General features: G+C 40.3%; 1 protein-coding gene across 1 annotated transcript in view; it reads left to right on the forward strand.

Moving 5' to 3' along the window:
- The window catches only part of LOC124555705 (39S ribosomal protein L37, mitochondrial), an 82,546-nt gene that overhangs the window by 28,953 nt on the left and 37,271 nt on the right, over window positions 1–16,322 (forward strand). The window contains exon 3 of the mRNA XM_047129710.1: window positions 8,130–8,249. Within this exon, the coding sequence (XP_046985666.1) occupies window positions 8,130–8,249 (120 nt within the window). The remainder of the gene's footprint in view (window positions 1–8,129; window positions 8,250–16,322) is intronic.

Consider the following 16,322-nt stretch of genomic DNA (forward strand, 5'->3'; position numbering starts at 1 on the left):
AATCCTTCAGATGTACAGAAGAAATTCACAACAACAAAACATCATCAACAAAATGTATCTCATATTACGCAGAACAGTGAGACTACTGGGGCTCACTCACCCATTTCCAACGGGGAGAGTTAGGTAGATAAATAGGCAGACAGACAAACAGACAGAAAGGGAATGAGAGAGATTTTAAAAACTTCCAAACATTAGAACTAAAAACATTCCAGAAAATTTTAGGTCCAAAAACACTGAAGAAGAGAAAATAAGGAAATGCAGAAGTATGTCAATACTTTAAGTATGAAAAAATTCTGGCTGAAGTTCAATGGGCATAGTAAAAAAATTAAACCGACCAGTTTAACTAGACCAGTTGTGGAATGCTATGAATCATCCAGTAAAGCTAAATTTGAAACAGTAAAATGGACTAAACCAGTAAATGAATACCTGAAAGCAACAGGGATAACACAACATGAAATACAACTTAGAAAAAAATCTTAGATGTAAAATTGACAACTGGGCATTTGGCCAGGAAAAAAACACAGGAAGATGGAACTGCTTGGTCTGAGAGCAACAAAAGATCAATTCTGAGAGAAGGAAAGTAATATGTTCACAAAGAAAAGCTAAAAATATTACAATAGTGTATGTGATCAGAAGGCAATGGGGCACATGTGGGGCCATAGACACAAGAAATTTGTTGTCTAATGTACCCAGCAGAGAAAATTATCCAAAAGAGGTGGGTGCCAAGGAGTTAGTGGGTTCTAAACCACAGAACAAAATAAATAGGTGCACACACAGTGTTTGGTAACTTCCTTCTTCTTAACATGAATAACAGCAAATTCAGAGGATATTCCAATGCAAGTTGTTTGAAGTAGGCCAGTTTGATATTCACAATAACAACAGAGGCCAACTGACAATGCTTTGACTAGACAGGAAGAAGGTGTGTATCTTCGCTGGCTGCAGATTGGCAGTGTGATCACATGGGTTACTGCCAGCATCTAAGCACGGACTGGTGGAGCGTGGTATCGATAGCATGTAATACCACATTCTTTCCCCCCAAAACTCCTTGCCATTGCCGTGTACTTTTGCTGTCGGAAATGATGTGGGGGGGTTTGCAGGTGCCACTGAGGAAGCAGGAACTAGAACTTCAACCAATGACAAGCTCCTGTGCACACCACAAAATTTGTCTTGCGGATAGCTAGAAACATTGGCTGAAAACCCAGCCATAGGGGACACAGACATGCCAATGGATGGAGCATCTTCTCCTTATGGTGGAGGCACAGTGGTGACATGAGGGTCCATAGTGGCCCACTGGAAGGCAGCAGGGCAAAGGGGACCCACCTCCCACAGATGGAACTGGTGGCCCTGCAGTGACAGTGACAATGCTGTGTCGACATCCATTGGTTCCCTATCCAGCGTCGGTGGCACGGGAGCTGAGAGAGGCGAAGGTGGCTGAGGCTGTGGGCCCCTCCTGGGTACTGAATCTGTAAATGAAAAACCCACAGCAGGATCATGCAGCCCACACAAACAGAGCTCATTCTGATAGCACTTCTATAGCTCAGTGGGACACTGTACAACATACAAAGAGTGACCCAAAACTTTGGTGATAACACCTCATTCCCAGCACCTTTGTCTGCCAGACACTCTGAAAAAGACCAAATAATGTATGGGAGGTACGTGACTGGTCCATATGGTGCTTGAAAGCTCTGATGAAGCTTTCTGTTTCACTATTGGATTGAGGGTGGAACAATGGTCATCACATGCTTCATGCCATTAGTGTCACAAAACTGCTGAAATTCTGCCAATGTGAACTGAGTTCCATTGTCCAAAATCAACACTTCAGGTAAACCCTACAATGCAAAAGACTGATGCCAGGGTCTTGATAGTGCTAACTGTTGTGTTGGAATGCAAGTCCACTGTGAGCAGAAAGTTGGTAGAGGTGTCTATCACAATAAGCCAATGGGAATTCATGTAGGGACAAGCAAATTCAGTATGCAAACATTGCCAAAGCCAAATAAAAATTTTTTTTGTGGCAGAGAAACTTGGTGTTCTGCACATGCTGGATACTGTGAACTTAATTCTATTTGAGCGTCCATGCCGATACATGTGCTATGGCATTGGGCGAGCTGCTTAGTGTGTATAGTGCCCCAATGACCTTAATTGAGAAATTGAAGAATTTCCTTCTGAAGCAAACTCAGCACAACTGAATGGGACTGGCCATTGTCTTTTTGTGGTAGATCATACCTTGCTGGACTGATAAGCTGTACCAAAGCACAAAATAACAGTGTACAACCGGATGGGTAATCTGCTTAATTGAACTGATGCGGAGGTATTGCAACAATATCTTGAGATTGGGGTCTGCGGCTGTTGCTTGAGCAATCCATAGGTAGTCAATGGGAAAACCATCGAGTGTTTCGTTGTTGTGGACATCAGTTGGGATGCAAGAATCTTTTGAAGTATAGAATGTTGAATCAGTGCTGACTGGAAGGCAGGAACCAGTGTCCACATTCTAATGCTTAAACATTGGCCTGTGCACAATTTCATACTGATAAATAGAGGTGAGCAAGGACCAATGCAGCAACTCTTACACCATGCACAGAGGGACTGGCTTTGAAGGGCTGAACAATGAGATGAAAGGCTTGTGATGCGTCACAAAACAGAATTTTATGTCATACAAGTATTGGTGGCATTTAGTCCCCCTGTATATGATTGCAAAAGCTTCCTTCTCAATCTGTGAAAGCTGCATTGTGCTCTGTTGATGAGTTTGGATGTGAAGACAATTGGCCTGTCGAGTAATCCAACTCTGTGTGGGAGAACAGTCCCAATCCCATAAGGCGATGCATCAACGGCCAGCACGAGTGGCTTAGCGGAATCAAAATGTACCAAACAGTGATCACTCAGTAAAGCATGTTTCAGTTGCTGAAATGTGATGTGACACTCCCTAGTCCTCTCAAGTGAAAGAGTCATTGAAGATGATGCAAGGGAACTGCACTCTGTGCAGCTTTAGGAATGAAATGAATGTAATAAAATGGTTTACCCAATACAGCCTGGAGTTCACTTTTTGAGGAACTGGGAGAATTCAGATGGTAGTTAATGCAACTGCAAAGGGCGGATACCATGACTGTTGATAACATGTCCCAAATATTTGTTCTCATCTGGAAGAAGGAGCACTTGACTCTATTGCACGACATCTGAGAGTACTTGAAACAGTTTCCTGAAATTGGCAAGACGTTTGTCAGGAGTATGACCCAAAACTACTGTGTTGTCCAAATAATTTGAACAAGAAGGAACTGCAGCAGTCACTGTGATAAGTAGTGTTGAAAAATTGCAGGTGTGGATGCAGTACCAAAGGGCAGCTGCAAAAACAAAATAATCTCATGGGGGTGTTGATCACAAAAGCGTGTTGGGACTGTTCATCTGAGGGAAAGCTGCAGGTAAGTGTCACAAAGTTCAACCTTGGAAAATAAGTGACATGCACCGAGCTTGTCCTTGATTCCCACAGGCCATGCAAAGGAAAAGAGTCAGTCACAGTCTGTGGATTTACCATTGCCTTGAAATCTGCAGATAAGTGTAATTTGCCTGAAGGGGATGCCTGATGGCTGCCCTGGAGGAAATCGCACCATCGTTCTGCCAAGATAAGAATTTCTGTGCCATTTCATCTCTGTTAGCACAAAGGACGGGCCACATTTGGCAAAACTGTGGTTGCAGATCGTCTTTCAAAGTAATGTGAGCCTCATAATCATCAGCTTTGCCTAGGCCACCTTGAAAAATGTCACTAAATTTCTCACAGAGTTCACTTACCTTGTTTGCAGACAAAGAGGAGCTTACAGGGAGAGTATTATCTTGAATTTGCAAACCAAACAAATCAATAAAGTCAATGCCAAAATTTTTTCACTATTATGTGAGCACAAAACAATGAACAAAACTGTACTTTTAATGTTACAAAATGTGACAAGCAGGCTGCAAAGACCTAACATGGGAAAGTCATGTCCACTATTACCAGAAAGAGTTACGTGTGACTTACGTGGCTTGGGCTTGCCAAACAGTTCATAAATGCTTCTATTCAACAAAGTCACGACACACCAGTGGCTAATTGCATGCGTATTTTGTGTTTGATAGCCTGCAGAGTGAGAAACAGCTTATTGGCATGATATTGGATGGAAGAAGTGTGTGACTTATTTGCTGTTGCACTTGCACTGATCAACACTAGAATTGCTTTTTGGTTTTTAAAAAATTTCATCTACATTTATTGACTGAGACCTTGGAGAACATACAGAGAGCTTGTTGGACTTGCATATCTGCAAACAAACAGATCCAAAGTGTCCATGCGTGCCACAATGGTAATACTTAGCATCATGATAGGGGCCTACTTGCCTCTTGTGGGCCTTGAAGCACCAAGGGCAGGATTTAAACATCGCTAGCCGGCTGCCTAGCGTACTGGTTCTGTTTACGTCGCTGCCCTGTTTACCTGAACTGCACAGATAGAAGTATAATCAATGGGTACTGCTGCAGTATCACATGTGTCCTGATGCACTAATTCCAAAACCAGTTTCAAGTGACAATCGGGATACTTAAGAATTTGTTTATGTGAAAATACAATTGCCTTTCCCGACCTTAAATCTTATGCACTGTGAAGTGTGAGTGAGGATGTGTGCAGTACTTGGACTATTCCTCTTGTTGTGAATCAAAAGCATAAAATTGTGGTACAGAAATGGGCGCTGCTTGCTGTGACAGAGCCGTGGATGATGAGAGTGGCACCACTGTGTTTGCTTGCACAGAAAGCAGTCTGGTTATCATCTCCATGAGTTGCTGCATCTGCTGCACCTGAAACTGAACAATGTGTGTTACTGACAGTTCTTTGGGGGGACTGGCTATGATGAAACATGCAAAAAATGGCTAGAAATATAGTGCAACCACTAAAGAAAGTATGGATAGGTATAACTAGAAAGAACAGCCTCTGAAAAACACAAGAAAACAGTCACTTGCAGGGCCAGTGTTCTGAAACATACTGAAAACACTGAAGCAAAGTAGCTGGCAATCATAGTGAAGGGCCACATTTCTGCAAGAAAGGCACATAAGAAGTATCATCAGCAGTTGTTTGTATGGTGAGAAGTAGAACCAAGTAGCAAACAACGGAGTTGTCCGTTGTTGCCAGATGTTTTGTCTTCCTGGTGGTGGATGCCAAGGAGTTGGTAGGTTCTAAGACAGAGACCAAAATAATGAGATGCACATGTGACTTCCTTTTGCTTAACTTGAATAACAGCAAGCCCAGAGGATATTCAAATGCAAGTCCTTTGAGATAGGCCAATTCGACATCCACCATAACAACAGCAGCTGACTGACAACTCTTTGACTAGACAGGCAGAACAGAACTAACAGACAGATTAGAGTTCGGTTTGATATCCTTTTAAGTCAGCTCTGTGGTGGCACTGGCCACACGTGCTGAGGAAGATGTGTGTCAGAGATGGCCATGGATTGGCAGTGTAGCTACAAGGGTTACTCCAAACTTCTAAGCATGGACTTGTGCAGCATGGTGTCAAAAGCACCCAATACCACAAGGGCACCTAGAAATTCCAAGAAAAGAACTAGCACTTGAAACAGCAAGGAAATCGTAAGGGAATCCAATACAACACAATGTCCTGCAGACTAGCATTCACTATTGAGTCAGAAGTTGTACACCTGTGTGAAGAAGAGTGGCTGTGAGATCAACTCTCCAGCAGTAGCATGCCCTACGATTCTCATTTCGAATTAATGAAGTCACTCTGACTTGCTTCTTGCTGATCCAATAGCACTCGACTTCATACTCCAGTGGGAGGACCCCATAATTTGTGGTGCTTGTGGTATCCAAATCACCATGTGCCACATTTTAATAAAGTGTATTGTATTTTCTATCCTACTCTGTGTAGGTAGAACACTATTTATGACCACTCGCACTGGCAGTAGTGCAGGGACAAGAGCAACAAACAGGCAGTTCCTGAGGTCGATGATGATGGAGTTCATGAAGGGAATGGCTAGCCAAAACCAGACTCCAGAGAGTAGCAAGAGTAGTCATAAGCATATACAAACAATCACAGGAGCAATCCAAATCAAAACATAACGACAGGTGAGGTCAAATACTCTTCTAATCAGTGACGTATATCTAAGGCTTCAATGAATTAGTGAGACTAACTGCCAAGCGTGGGGCTACAGTACTTACATGCATTCTCGTGTCAGTGGACAACACCGAGTGACCTGCTTGCAACTGTAGCATTGCCTCATGCAGGAGCAAGGTGTGGCCATAGTATGTAATCAGTGTAGCTCTGACGTGTCTTCCATATCAGTTCTCAGGCTGGGAATCCTATGCACTGTCATATAAAAAATTATAATACTTGATCAAATAGGAAGAGTGCAGTGACGGCAACAGCCTCTGTGTTGCATGTTATGCCGTCATCACAGTCAAATTGACATAAATGCACAGTTGTATTTACTTGAAATGATTTTGACCCATGAGTCACTGTCTACAGACCCATCATACACTGCCATAAAACAGTTCCTATGTTTCTGAAAATTATAAGTTTTTAAAGATCTTTGCAGACTTGTTGACTGCAATATAAATAAATGAATATAGGTGGAGTTGATTTTATCAGATGAGTTAGACAAAACAAGAAATTACTTCGAAATTCAATAGTTTATTTACTAAAACACCACTCTGTTGTTGTGACACTAGTTATCTCAGCAATGCTAGCAGGCAAGCAAATTCACAAAAGCTTACTCAGTGTGTCCCACACAATTTGTGAATAAGTGCTCAAACTGTTAAATCTACAATATGTAACAACACACTTCTCTCTAACAATTTTATAGCTCCTCCAGGGTCTCATTTGCGGAATAATTCTAAGTCGGGATGTGAACTGGATCCATGAAATAATCAAAGTGTCCTGAAGACAGATTACCTTATTCTTTTGAGTCTTAACACCAAATCCTCCATGTTCTTTTCCCGCAGAGTCTCAACACTCATGTTCTTCACTCACTAATTCTCTTAGCTTGCTTGCTATTCACTGCCAATATTGTCACTTTCCTATTTGATGCTCTGTCCTTATGATGTGCATTACATTCCAGTTTAGTAATACAGCTTTTGAGCCTATTGGCCGACATTAATAAAGAGAGTTTAATAAAAAAAAAAAGTACTTAAACACAGATAAAATAGGTATCTAACACTATAATTCCAGAATTAATTGTTTCTCATAAAACCTTTTTATTTTATTTTACATGAATATTCTGTTGCTAACCTAAGACTTAAGTAATATGTACATATTCATTATTAAGTAAGGATATGGCAGTTTAGAAATAAAGTGATCTATTTTTATGTGCTGTGGCATGTGAATTAAATGTTTGTGAGTTTGATTTTGTGGAATTTCCACATGAGTCAGTCATGGGGAGAGCTTCATCAGTACTCCAGTGAAGAAGCATCAGTGTGTACTGGCTATCCCCCTTGGGCCATGCCATGCCCAGCTTATAACTGGTGTATGTGCTTCAGCTGCTAAGTACCTCGACCCCTCTAAATTGCATACTGGGGCACATTTGGTAAAAAAGCACACCTTTCAGCTTTCCGTACTGGAAATACCTTGGTCATGTTTAAACACAGATACATCCTGTTGCGCAGTATTTTTAAAAGGAACTGCCACAGAGGTTTCCTAAGCTGGGCTGTGAGCTCACAGCTGAAATTCATTCCCTTAATATCTCTTCGTTCCTCACTACAAATCTTTAATGTGTTGAAACCCTCACTCAAAAATTCCCTAGTGACTGTTTGTGTGGCTTGGAATGTGTGTCGAGGCTACTGAGAACATTATTCTTCATACTAAAATGATTCTTGAAAGTTTTCAGGTCCACTCAAATTGAACACAGGTGTTCATACAGTGACCTCTCAGGATGTTAGTACAATTTCATTGAAACTGAGCCGAAAGCTTCTAATCATTTATCTTATGGTTTGGTGATACTTAACAAAGTGGCTTTTAGCTGTCAGAACATAGTTTAATATGATTTTTCATTATTGTATTTAAGTTTTACATAAATTTTTAGTTTGTATGATTTTGTGGAAATGTCAGTAGATGTTTACAACTAATTGTCTTAAGCTTCCCACTTCATTACTGACAAATCACATTTGTGGTTTTCAGGTGTATTCTGTCATCACATGTGTTTGATGCCTCTCAGGAAAAGCTGCCTCATATACGTGATCCAAATCGACCTGCTTTTAAGTTCCCGAGAGTGTATGGTATATCATACAGTCGTCGAGCGTAAGTTAACTGTCAATATTATTATTATTATTATTATTACTGCTACTACTACTATTACAAACCTGGGAAGCACTGGATGGTATACAACTAATGGAAGGAATAAAGGCAATCACTCATCATATGGTTGTGGCATTAGGCGTTCAAAAGGCACATAAGCAAGATAAAAATGGTTGCTAAGGTTTTGAACCGTGACACACAGAAAGAGAGGGAGAGGAGGAGGAGGGGGGGTCGTTGGGTAATCTGATTTCATCAGTGCAGGACACGGATTACAAATATAAAATTTATCGCAGAAGAAGGAAAGATTAGATATAATTCTTATATGGATTATCAATAAAGTTTTGAACTAAGAAGTTTAAGTAACATGAGGACTCTTAAGCCAGAGCCATTGTAGTCTGTGGAGATATTTCCAAAGAGAATATATGCAGTGATTCAGCAGAATTGTCATTGTAATGTCAGAATCATTGCCCATGAACTAGACTCTACAGTTAGTACTGTGTTTATTCTGCTGAATGCTTATCTTACAGAGTGCCGTAATGTTCCTCTTCGGAGTCAACCACATGCCAGCAGAATTACTAATGTGGATAAGACACGCTATGAGAAATATGTAACTTCATCCCTAGAATTGTGAAATTAAACTGGGAATGCCATCATTAACTTGAGGCCAAGCAACAGCACAAATGTGAACACAAGTGGTGTTCTTCTGTTAGCATACAGAAGACCATTGTACAAATGTCAGCAGGAGACACATTTTAAACATATGGATGCCCCTGTTTTCCACGGACACAGCCTCCATCAAAAAGACAACCTCAGTGGGTACTGGGCTAAATGCTGAGTGGCCATTTAAGCAAATGACCCATTCCACTGCAATCGAGCCATTCTACCCTACCCTACCATGACCCTGAAAGTGCACATTCATTGTAATGTTACACTGTATAACATTTATTTACCACCCAATTATGCTCTAGATAGAGAAGTTCTCTTGGGCCTCATTTAATATCTCCCATAACCATTCCTCATAGGAGATTTTAATACACATAATGTGCCCTGGGTTTCTATGTTTCTTCTCCAGAGGTCAAGTTTTTGAGAGCCTAATTGTGTCAGAAAAGCTAAATTTTCTTAATACACCAGTAAAATCCACTTCAGCACAGCAATGGGCCAGTTTGTGCCCCAGACCTCACCTCTGCACCCCCACCCTTGCATACCTCATTGGGAAGTGGTTGATGAGTTGCATTAAAGTGACAGCTTCCTTTTCTTTTCAGATAGCACAGACCTGTAGAGACACCACCACCATGGATGTTCAGCACAATAACCGAGTGAGGTGGTGTAGTACCTAGCACACAGGACTTGTATTCAGTACGACGATGACTGAAATCTCGATCTGACCATCCAGATTTAAATTTAGTGTGATTTCCCTAAATTGCTCCAAGCGAATGCCAGGATGGTTCCTTTGTAAAGGGTAAAGCTGATTTGCTTCCCCATACTTTTGTGATCTGACCTTGTGCTCTGTCTCTAATGACCTCGCTGTCAGTTGGACAATAAAGTCTGATCTTCTTTCCTTTCCTTCAGCAGGACAAACTAAACATTGTATCACCAACTGGCTGTTTTTGAACCCCGAATTTATGTCTAGAAATGAGTGGTTCACATTACATGCATGATCCACCATGGTCTTGATGCAACTGTTACACCTGATTGCTGGCAACAGAGGCAACACATCCCGTGGTGGAACATTCTTCAGTTAGGGTGAGGCACATGGTTTTGTGACACTTCAAATACCTACCTTGTGCTGAAAACCCTTTCAGTCGCCAGGGCAAATGTATAAAGAGAAATCATAAAGATCACTACGAGGTGATGGCAAGTGTTTGTAGCCTGAACAAATAATTTAATAATATCTTCGAAAGTATAAACCATAAGAATATTATGTGGCAAACATGCCTGGTCTTTAACAGCTGCTGTATTGTAGCAGGGGTGTTTACAGTGTGTGGCAGAGTACTTTGACAGGGTTTATACGACTCGGGACAACCTGGAGACCCGGGAAAAACCCGGAAATTTTTTCATATGGGAGAGAACTGGAAAAAACCCAGGAATTTTTTAGAATTCCAGAAATTTTTTAGAATTCCAGGAATTTTTCATTGTTTTAATTTTAAGTTAATTTTTGTAACTTTGACTGGTAAGAACCAATACTCTAACAAAGGATATTACTGTATCTAACTACTGCAGAGTAAAACGTGAACAAGAGAAAAAAATAACGAAAATGAGACTTAAGTGGCAGAGGAAATGCACCATATACAACAACAAAACACAGTGCTCATACAAGCATCTACCAACAGCAAAATGTGTCAAAGGCTTTAGGAAGACTATGCAATGCTTCATAACAACCAATTGTCTCTGATGAGTGTGATGTCACAACTGCTTACATTAGATTCGTTTGAGCAGTTGCAAGTGAACTCAAGCACATGCGCAGTTGAGTCGCGTATGGGTAATACCTTCTCCCACTTCTCGCTACAGAAGTGTGGCAGTTAGCTGTTTGAGCAGTAGTAGCAAGCAGCCAGATGCTACCCGGAAAACCTTTACAGATGCGCATAAGCTGCCAGATTCATGCATGCGTAACAGGCCCAGATCTAGGGGGTGGGGGCAAACCGGGGTATCTGCCCCAGGTGGCAATTTCAGCAGTGGGGGGGGGGGGGGGGGGCAGCTCATATTCTTGAGGAAAAAGACCTTGTTTCACAAAGCGCCTAGCATCCAACACATGTTGGCCTATTGATTATTCATATGATTTTGAAACACATCCCTGTTGGTTTTTCAACAAATTCTAAGTTGATTTTTGAATGCGTGCGTAGTGTATGTGATGTCTGTACCAGAGGAATCCCCGTCGCATCTAGAAATAAACTTCCCTGCAGACAAAAGGGGACTGGGCTATATGAGCTGAGCGGAATAAAGCCTGCCTAATGGGTGAATGCCAATCGCTGTTTATGTGGTTGACTGGGTTTGTGAATGATCATCTTTGTTATAATTACTAGTGAAATCCGTAGATTCAGACTACCAGAGTGGAAATAAATGACTATCAGGAAAAACAGGTAAGAAAGATTACGTATTATCCTCACAGTGTATCCAAGAAAATGAAATTTTGACATAAAATTTTTGGCCAGACTGCTACACTAGTAAGGGCCAGTTGTACGGTCCCGAGTTAGCAACCACTAAAGTTCTATTCAGGGAGTAGTGAGGAAAACGCATTGGACAAACATGTAATAACGCCTAACCGGAGAATAAACACGGGATAACTAAACTGGTGATTGTAGCAGGGTTAGTGAAGTTAACTGGAGAATAAGTTTTGACACTGGCAGGAATAGTTACAGAATTAGTGATGACAAGATTATTTGTCAATACAGGGAAGGAGAAGAAACGGGGACATCACACAAATTATGGAAGAATATGACGATTCCAAATTTGTATAAAAATTTCATACTACTACTTTTCGATTTCAGGCTTCAGAAGCTGGAGTGTGTGAATGAAATGTGAAACTATTTCCTACCATGAAACTTTCTCCTTGTGGTAGGCCTAAGAGGCATTTGATATTGGTACTTCATGAATTATATTCTGTCATGTTATAAAAATGACCGTTTGTGCCAAAACAGTCTCGTTTTTTTCGCATGTGTTACAATTTCTGCAATATTAGGCAGGCCTATTTTGTTTTACCTAGCAGACAGTGACAAAATACATGTATTCAGATCGAGGAACCACACCAGTCTTGGTTACTATTTGTATTAACAGCCTTTTTCAGTATTAGACAACGAAATCTCGTTTCTCATGTAGCAAAATGTTTGGCGAACTTTGATGAGGTAATAGATTCTTTCACAGGAAGAAAAGCACGCCTTGTAAAGCTGTAGCAAGATTAGAGAGAGAAAAATGCTAGAACTTAAGGATTGAAGAAATGTGTACTGTCTTCCTTGTCTCTTGTCTTTACTGGTTGTATGTATCTTATATTTAATTTTTTGTCACACAAAAAAGCAACTTATTATCTAATAGGCAATAAAGAGTTCAAATTTTCTGAAGAGTTCTTGTTCTCCCTGTTACAAATAATTCCATCCAGTATTAATTGCAAGGGTTTTCTTCTAAAAAAAAAAAAAAATAAATAAATAAAATAAAAATAAAAAAAAGAAATAAAGAAAGAAATAGGGGCAGGATGTCAAACTGGAGCAGGAGAGGCACCACAGGACATTTTAAATTCCACTGTCGTGAGTATAGTTTGATGGCACCCATTACAAAATATTACACGTTTGAATTCCACAGAGCGAAATGCAGTGACGAGCAATAGAAGAATGTTGTCTGAAGAGGCATGGCACTACACTTTGGCACTCTTATGACCAAATAACATATCTCACATTTCCTTGAACATCTATGTTTTTATGTATCAGACTCTTCAGAAAGATGTGCGCTACAAAATGAACATATTTTTGAAAAGTCGATTTTTTTAAAATTTTTTTTATTTTATTTTTTTTGGCCGTCCTACCTAAAATGCACAGGGGGGTGATTGCCACTATCTAGTATTGCCCCAGTTTGGAAATATCGTAGATCCAGGGCTGGTGCACTGAGCAGTCCTGAGCTGTAGTGGGAAGCTGGGTAGTCACCATGTGACCCGTGTTTACGTTTCCTCATGTCAGTTGCTCTCACGTCAAATGAAAACAAAACGGATTTCTGTGGCCAGGAGCTACCAAGTGAATTAAAATACATTCACATAATTTCAGAAGGCTAAAATATGTTGTTAGTTTTAGATTTTATTTTATTTCCACCTTTCTGACAGTCAATCATTAATCACCTTGCAGTACAATGAAGTTATTTTTGTCGGTTTGCTAAAGAAATTTGGCTTTTATTAATCTTTTCCACTGAGGCAGTCAATTTATTTGAAACAGAGTGTTTAATTCCACACTATTGGCTTGTTTTAATTGTTTGCTTCAATTCCAAATGCACATTTTCATCTTCTAGCATGTTTGCCATTATGCCATAATAAAGAACCAAATAATACAGTACTGGTACTCCAAGAAAATTTACATCTGAATCTGGACATATGAATGTGCACTTTAAGCCGAATTATGCATTGTAGTACTGTTCACAAAATTGCAATGCTCTTGGAGTATCCTCTAATGTCTTGTTTCTTTTATGACTTTTAATGTTTTGCACGTACGAACATATGGGCTTGCTGCATCACTGTAGCTGGGCAAGTGCGGTGACGCCTGTTATCTGTCACTCTCTGGCAACTGCTGAAACAAACCTGTTTCTAATAGGTTGCGAGAAAATATTGTGAATGGTTGTTTGAAAAGTGTTACTTTCATAGCAAATTTCCTTTTACAAAAGATAAACTGTGCGAGAATGCACGATGAATTTCTTAATGGGAGAGCTTTTGACTCTTATTTAAAAATCAAATCTTTGGGGACAACCATTTCGAGCCCAGGAGATCAGACATTTATGTCATTAAAAATTTTACTGGCACATTTGTGTAATGTGTCTTAAAGAGTAACATGCACGAAAAAGATTAACATTATATGTGGAAGCTTAGCTTCTCTTGCAGCTTATTACTCTTTGAGACTAATATTATATGTGAAAGCTTCACTTTTCTTGTAGCAACACTATGTACATTAATTCAAACCATTAACTTTTTCTGTCTGTGTGTTCGTGGTACTTAACGGTGATGTTTCTGTTGGCTGACTACATCACCTGTTCTATGCTCTGAAAATCCGCTGTGATCGGCTGGCAAGATCATATGACATGAGCTATGACCAGCTTACAAAAGCCCAAATGTGTGATGTTTGGTGGAATTCGAATTTATACTACAAAAATATACATTGTACATGTTGCTGCACATTAGACATCTTTCCAGAACTTATATTTTTCCCTAAATTTCATTTCCTAAAGTGCAGGGAAATTCTTTGTATAAAACCATAACCATTCAAAGGACTGATAAGTTTTACAGTTCCAAAGAAAAGTATACTGTCACTTAATACAGAAAAAGTGTATTTTCACCCAGTAGAAAGAGTATTTTCAACTGGGAAATCCGGCAGAAAATCAGGGAATTGTTTTTTCCTTCTCCGCGTAAACACCCTTTTTTATTCCATCACTGCCTCTGAAAATTAGAAACCAACTTTCCACTGCCATCAGGCGTTAATGGAAAGGAACGGTTGGAATTTCCATTCCAATAACATTGAGGAATACAGTATCTCCATTTCTGTGTGGGAATTGGATTGTACATTTTTTCAAGCCAAGGAGAGTGCATCAGGTAAGATTCAGATCTGGCACAGCATTAATCTCACAAGGCACAGCATTAATCTCACAAAGAATGTGGAGAAAATCCTCTTCCCTGAGTCACAGGAACTATTTAATCGCCCCCAGCGTGCTTTCAGGTGGTATTGTTCAACCCTTGATGATCACACCCTGCTGGAGGCAGAAATACAACAATATTTTTCTATGCAGGCAACATCTCATACATATATTCTTTGATTGTGAGATGGCCTGTGGCACTGTGTTGAGGCATAGCATCCTTGGCAGCTCCATACATGATTCTTTGGCGCATGTGTACTCATATTCAAATGCCCTTGCGAGGCAGTTTTTTTAGATATCAGGCCATTGATGCTCTGTCAAAGCAGTTTGAACAGGAAAGCTGTCCCTCCGGGATCCGTTTTAAGTGCTGGTCTGTTTTCTGTAGCAACTGATGGTATAATGTCTACAGTTAATTTTCACTTTAAATGTTCATTGTTTGTATATAATATTGTCAGATTCTGCTCCCCCTTCTACCCTGTGCTTACTGCTCATCACTTGCAATTGATGATAAGACAGTTGGAGTAGTGGGAAGGTGGCACAGGTTTTAAATTTTTGTCAGAGAAGTGTGTTTGTGTTAATTTTAATCATTCTCATTATCTGTGTAACCAACCATCCCTCAAAATGAGTCTAGTAAGGTGTTTGAGTCTCACTTTCAATGAGAGGTTTAAATGGCTACCACACCTGAAATTTTTGAAGACAAAAAGCCTAAAGGCATTGTACGTATTACTTTTGTCATTGCCACAGAGCATTGACAGCAGGACCGCTGACCGTAGCAGTCTGGTCCCTTTAATCCCCCAAACCAACCAACCATTGACAGCACACCAAACATGTTCACCTCAGTTCTACAAGGCATTTGTATGATCTTCCTCAGACTATGAATGCACAGTTTAGACCTCAATTAGACTGTCTCATCTTAAATTCACTTATAGTGTTCGCCACGAGGGGAAAGCCTGCGAACAGGGGCATATGAGACTTGTCCAATTCCCAGCCTCTATGTTGAGTTTGACGAACTACCACTTGCTCATCCAGCCTCAGATTCGCATGGTGTGTTATGTCTACAGCCTACTCTCAATGCTGCCAGTCACTGGCATTCCATACTGTTACTTGCACTCCACTTGTTATCCAGTGGCAATGTGTCATGTATACGGTGTACTCTCCCAACACCCCCCCTCCCCATCACTGGCCTTTCATAATGTGGCTCCCTCTAATAAAGTGAATATTCATAAATTAACTGTAACCAATGATACCATGTGAGCTTCACCATAGTAAGAACTTATTGGCACTTAATTCATACCATATTACAGTGTTGAATCGGGGGTGGAGTCGTTCATCACCATGGTTGACAAGGACCCTGAATTATTTTTGATTTAACAGACTACAAAAAGATTTTGTACTGTGGATGAAATCTGTAAATCCATGTTTTACAGTGTTTTATCGGAACACTGTACCTATGTTTAGCTTACACTGATGTGACTAAGCAGTGGCCTGTACTGTGTTATTTCCTGAATGTATCCTTAAGGTTTGCTTATCTAATGAATTCATGGCATTCAGTGCTGCGCTGAATTATATTAAATCATGAAGGTGAGGGACCTGATGAGATGTAATCTTGCTAGCAAATTCTTAATCTGTTCTGGTGCCCTAAGTGCTCTTGAGACTGTCCAACAAATGTATATTGCAGAAAAAGAGGTCCAAATGATCCACAACTCCGTTTTCCACATACAGAGACAGGGGAAGGAGTTGTCATTTTGTTGGGTACTGTGGAAT

This window comes from Schistocerca americana, chromosome X (genome assembly GCF_021461395.2).
Source record: "Schistocerca americana isolate TAMUIC-IGC-003095 chromosome X, iqSchAmer2.1, whole genome shotgun sequence".
In the NCBI taxonomy this organism is placed as follows: Eukaryota; Metazoa; Arthropoda; class Insecta; order Orthoptera; family Acrididae; genus Schistocerca; species Schistocerca americana.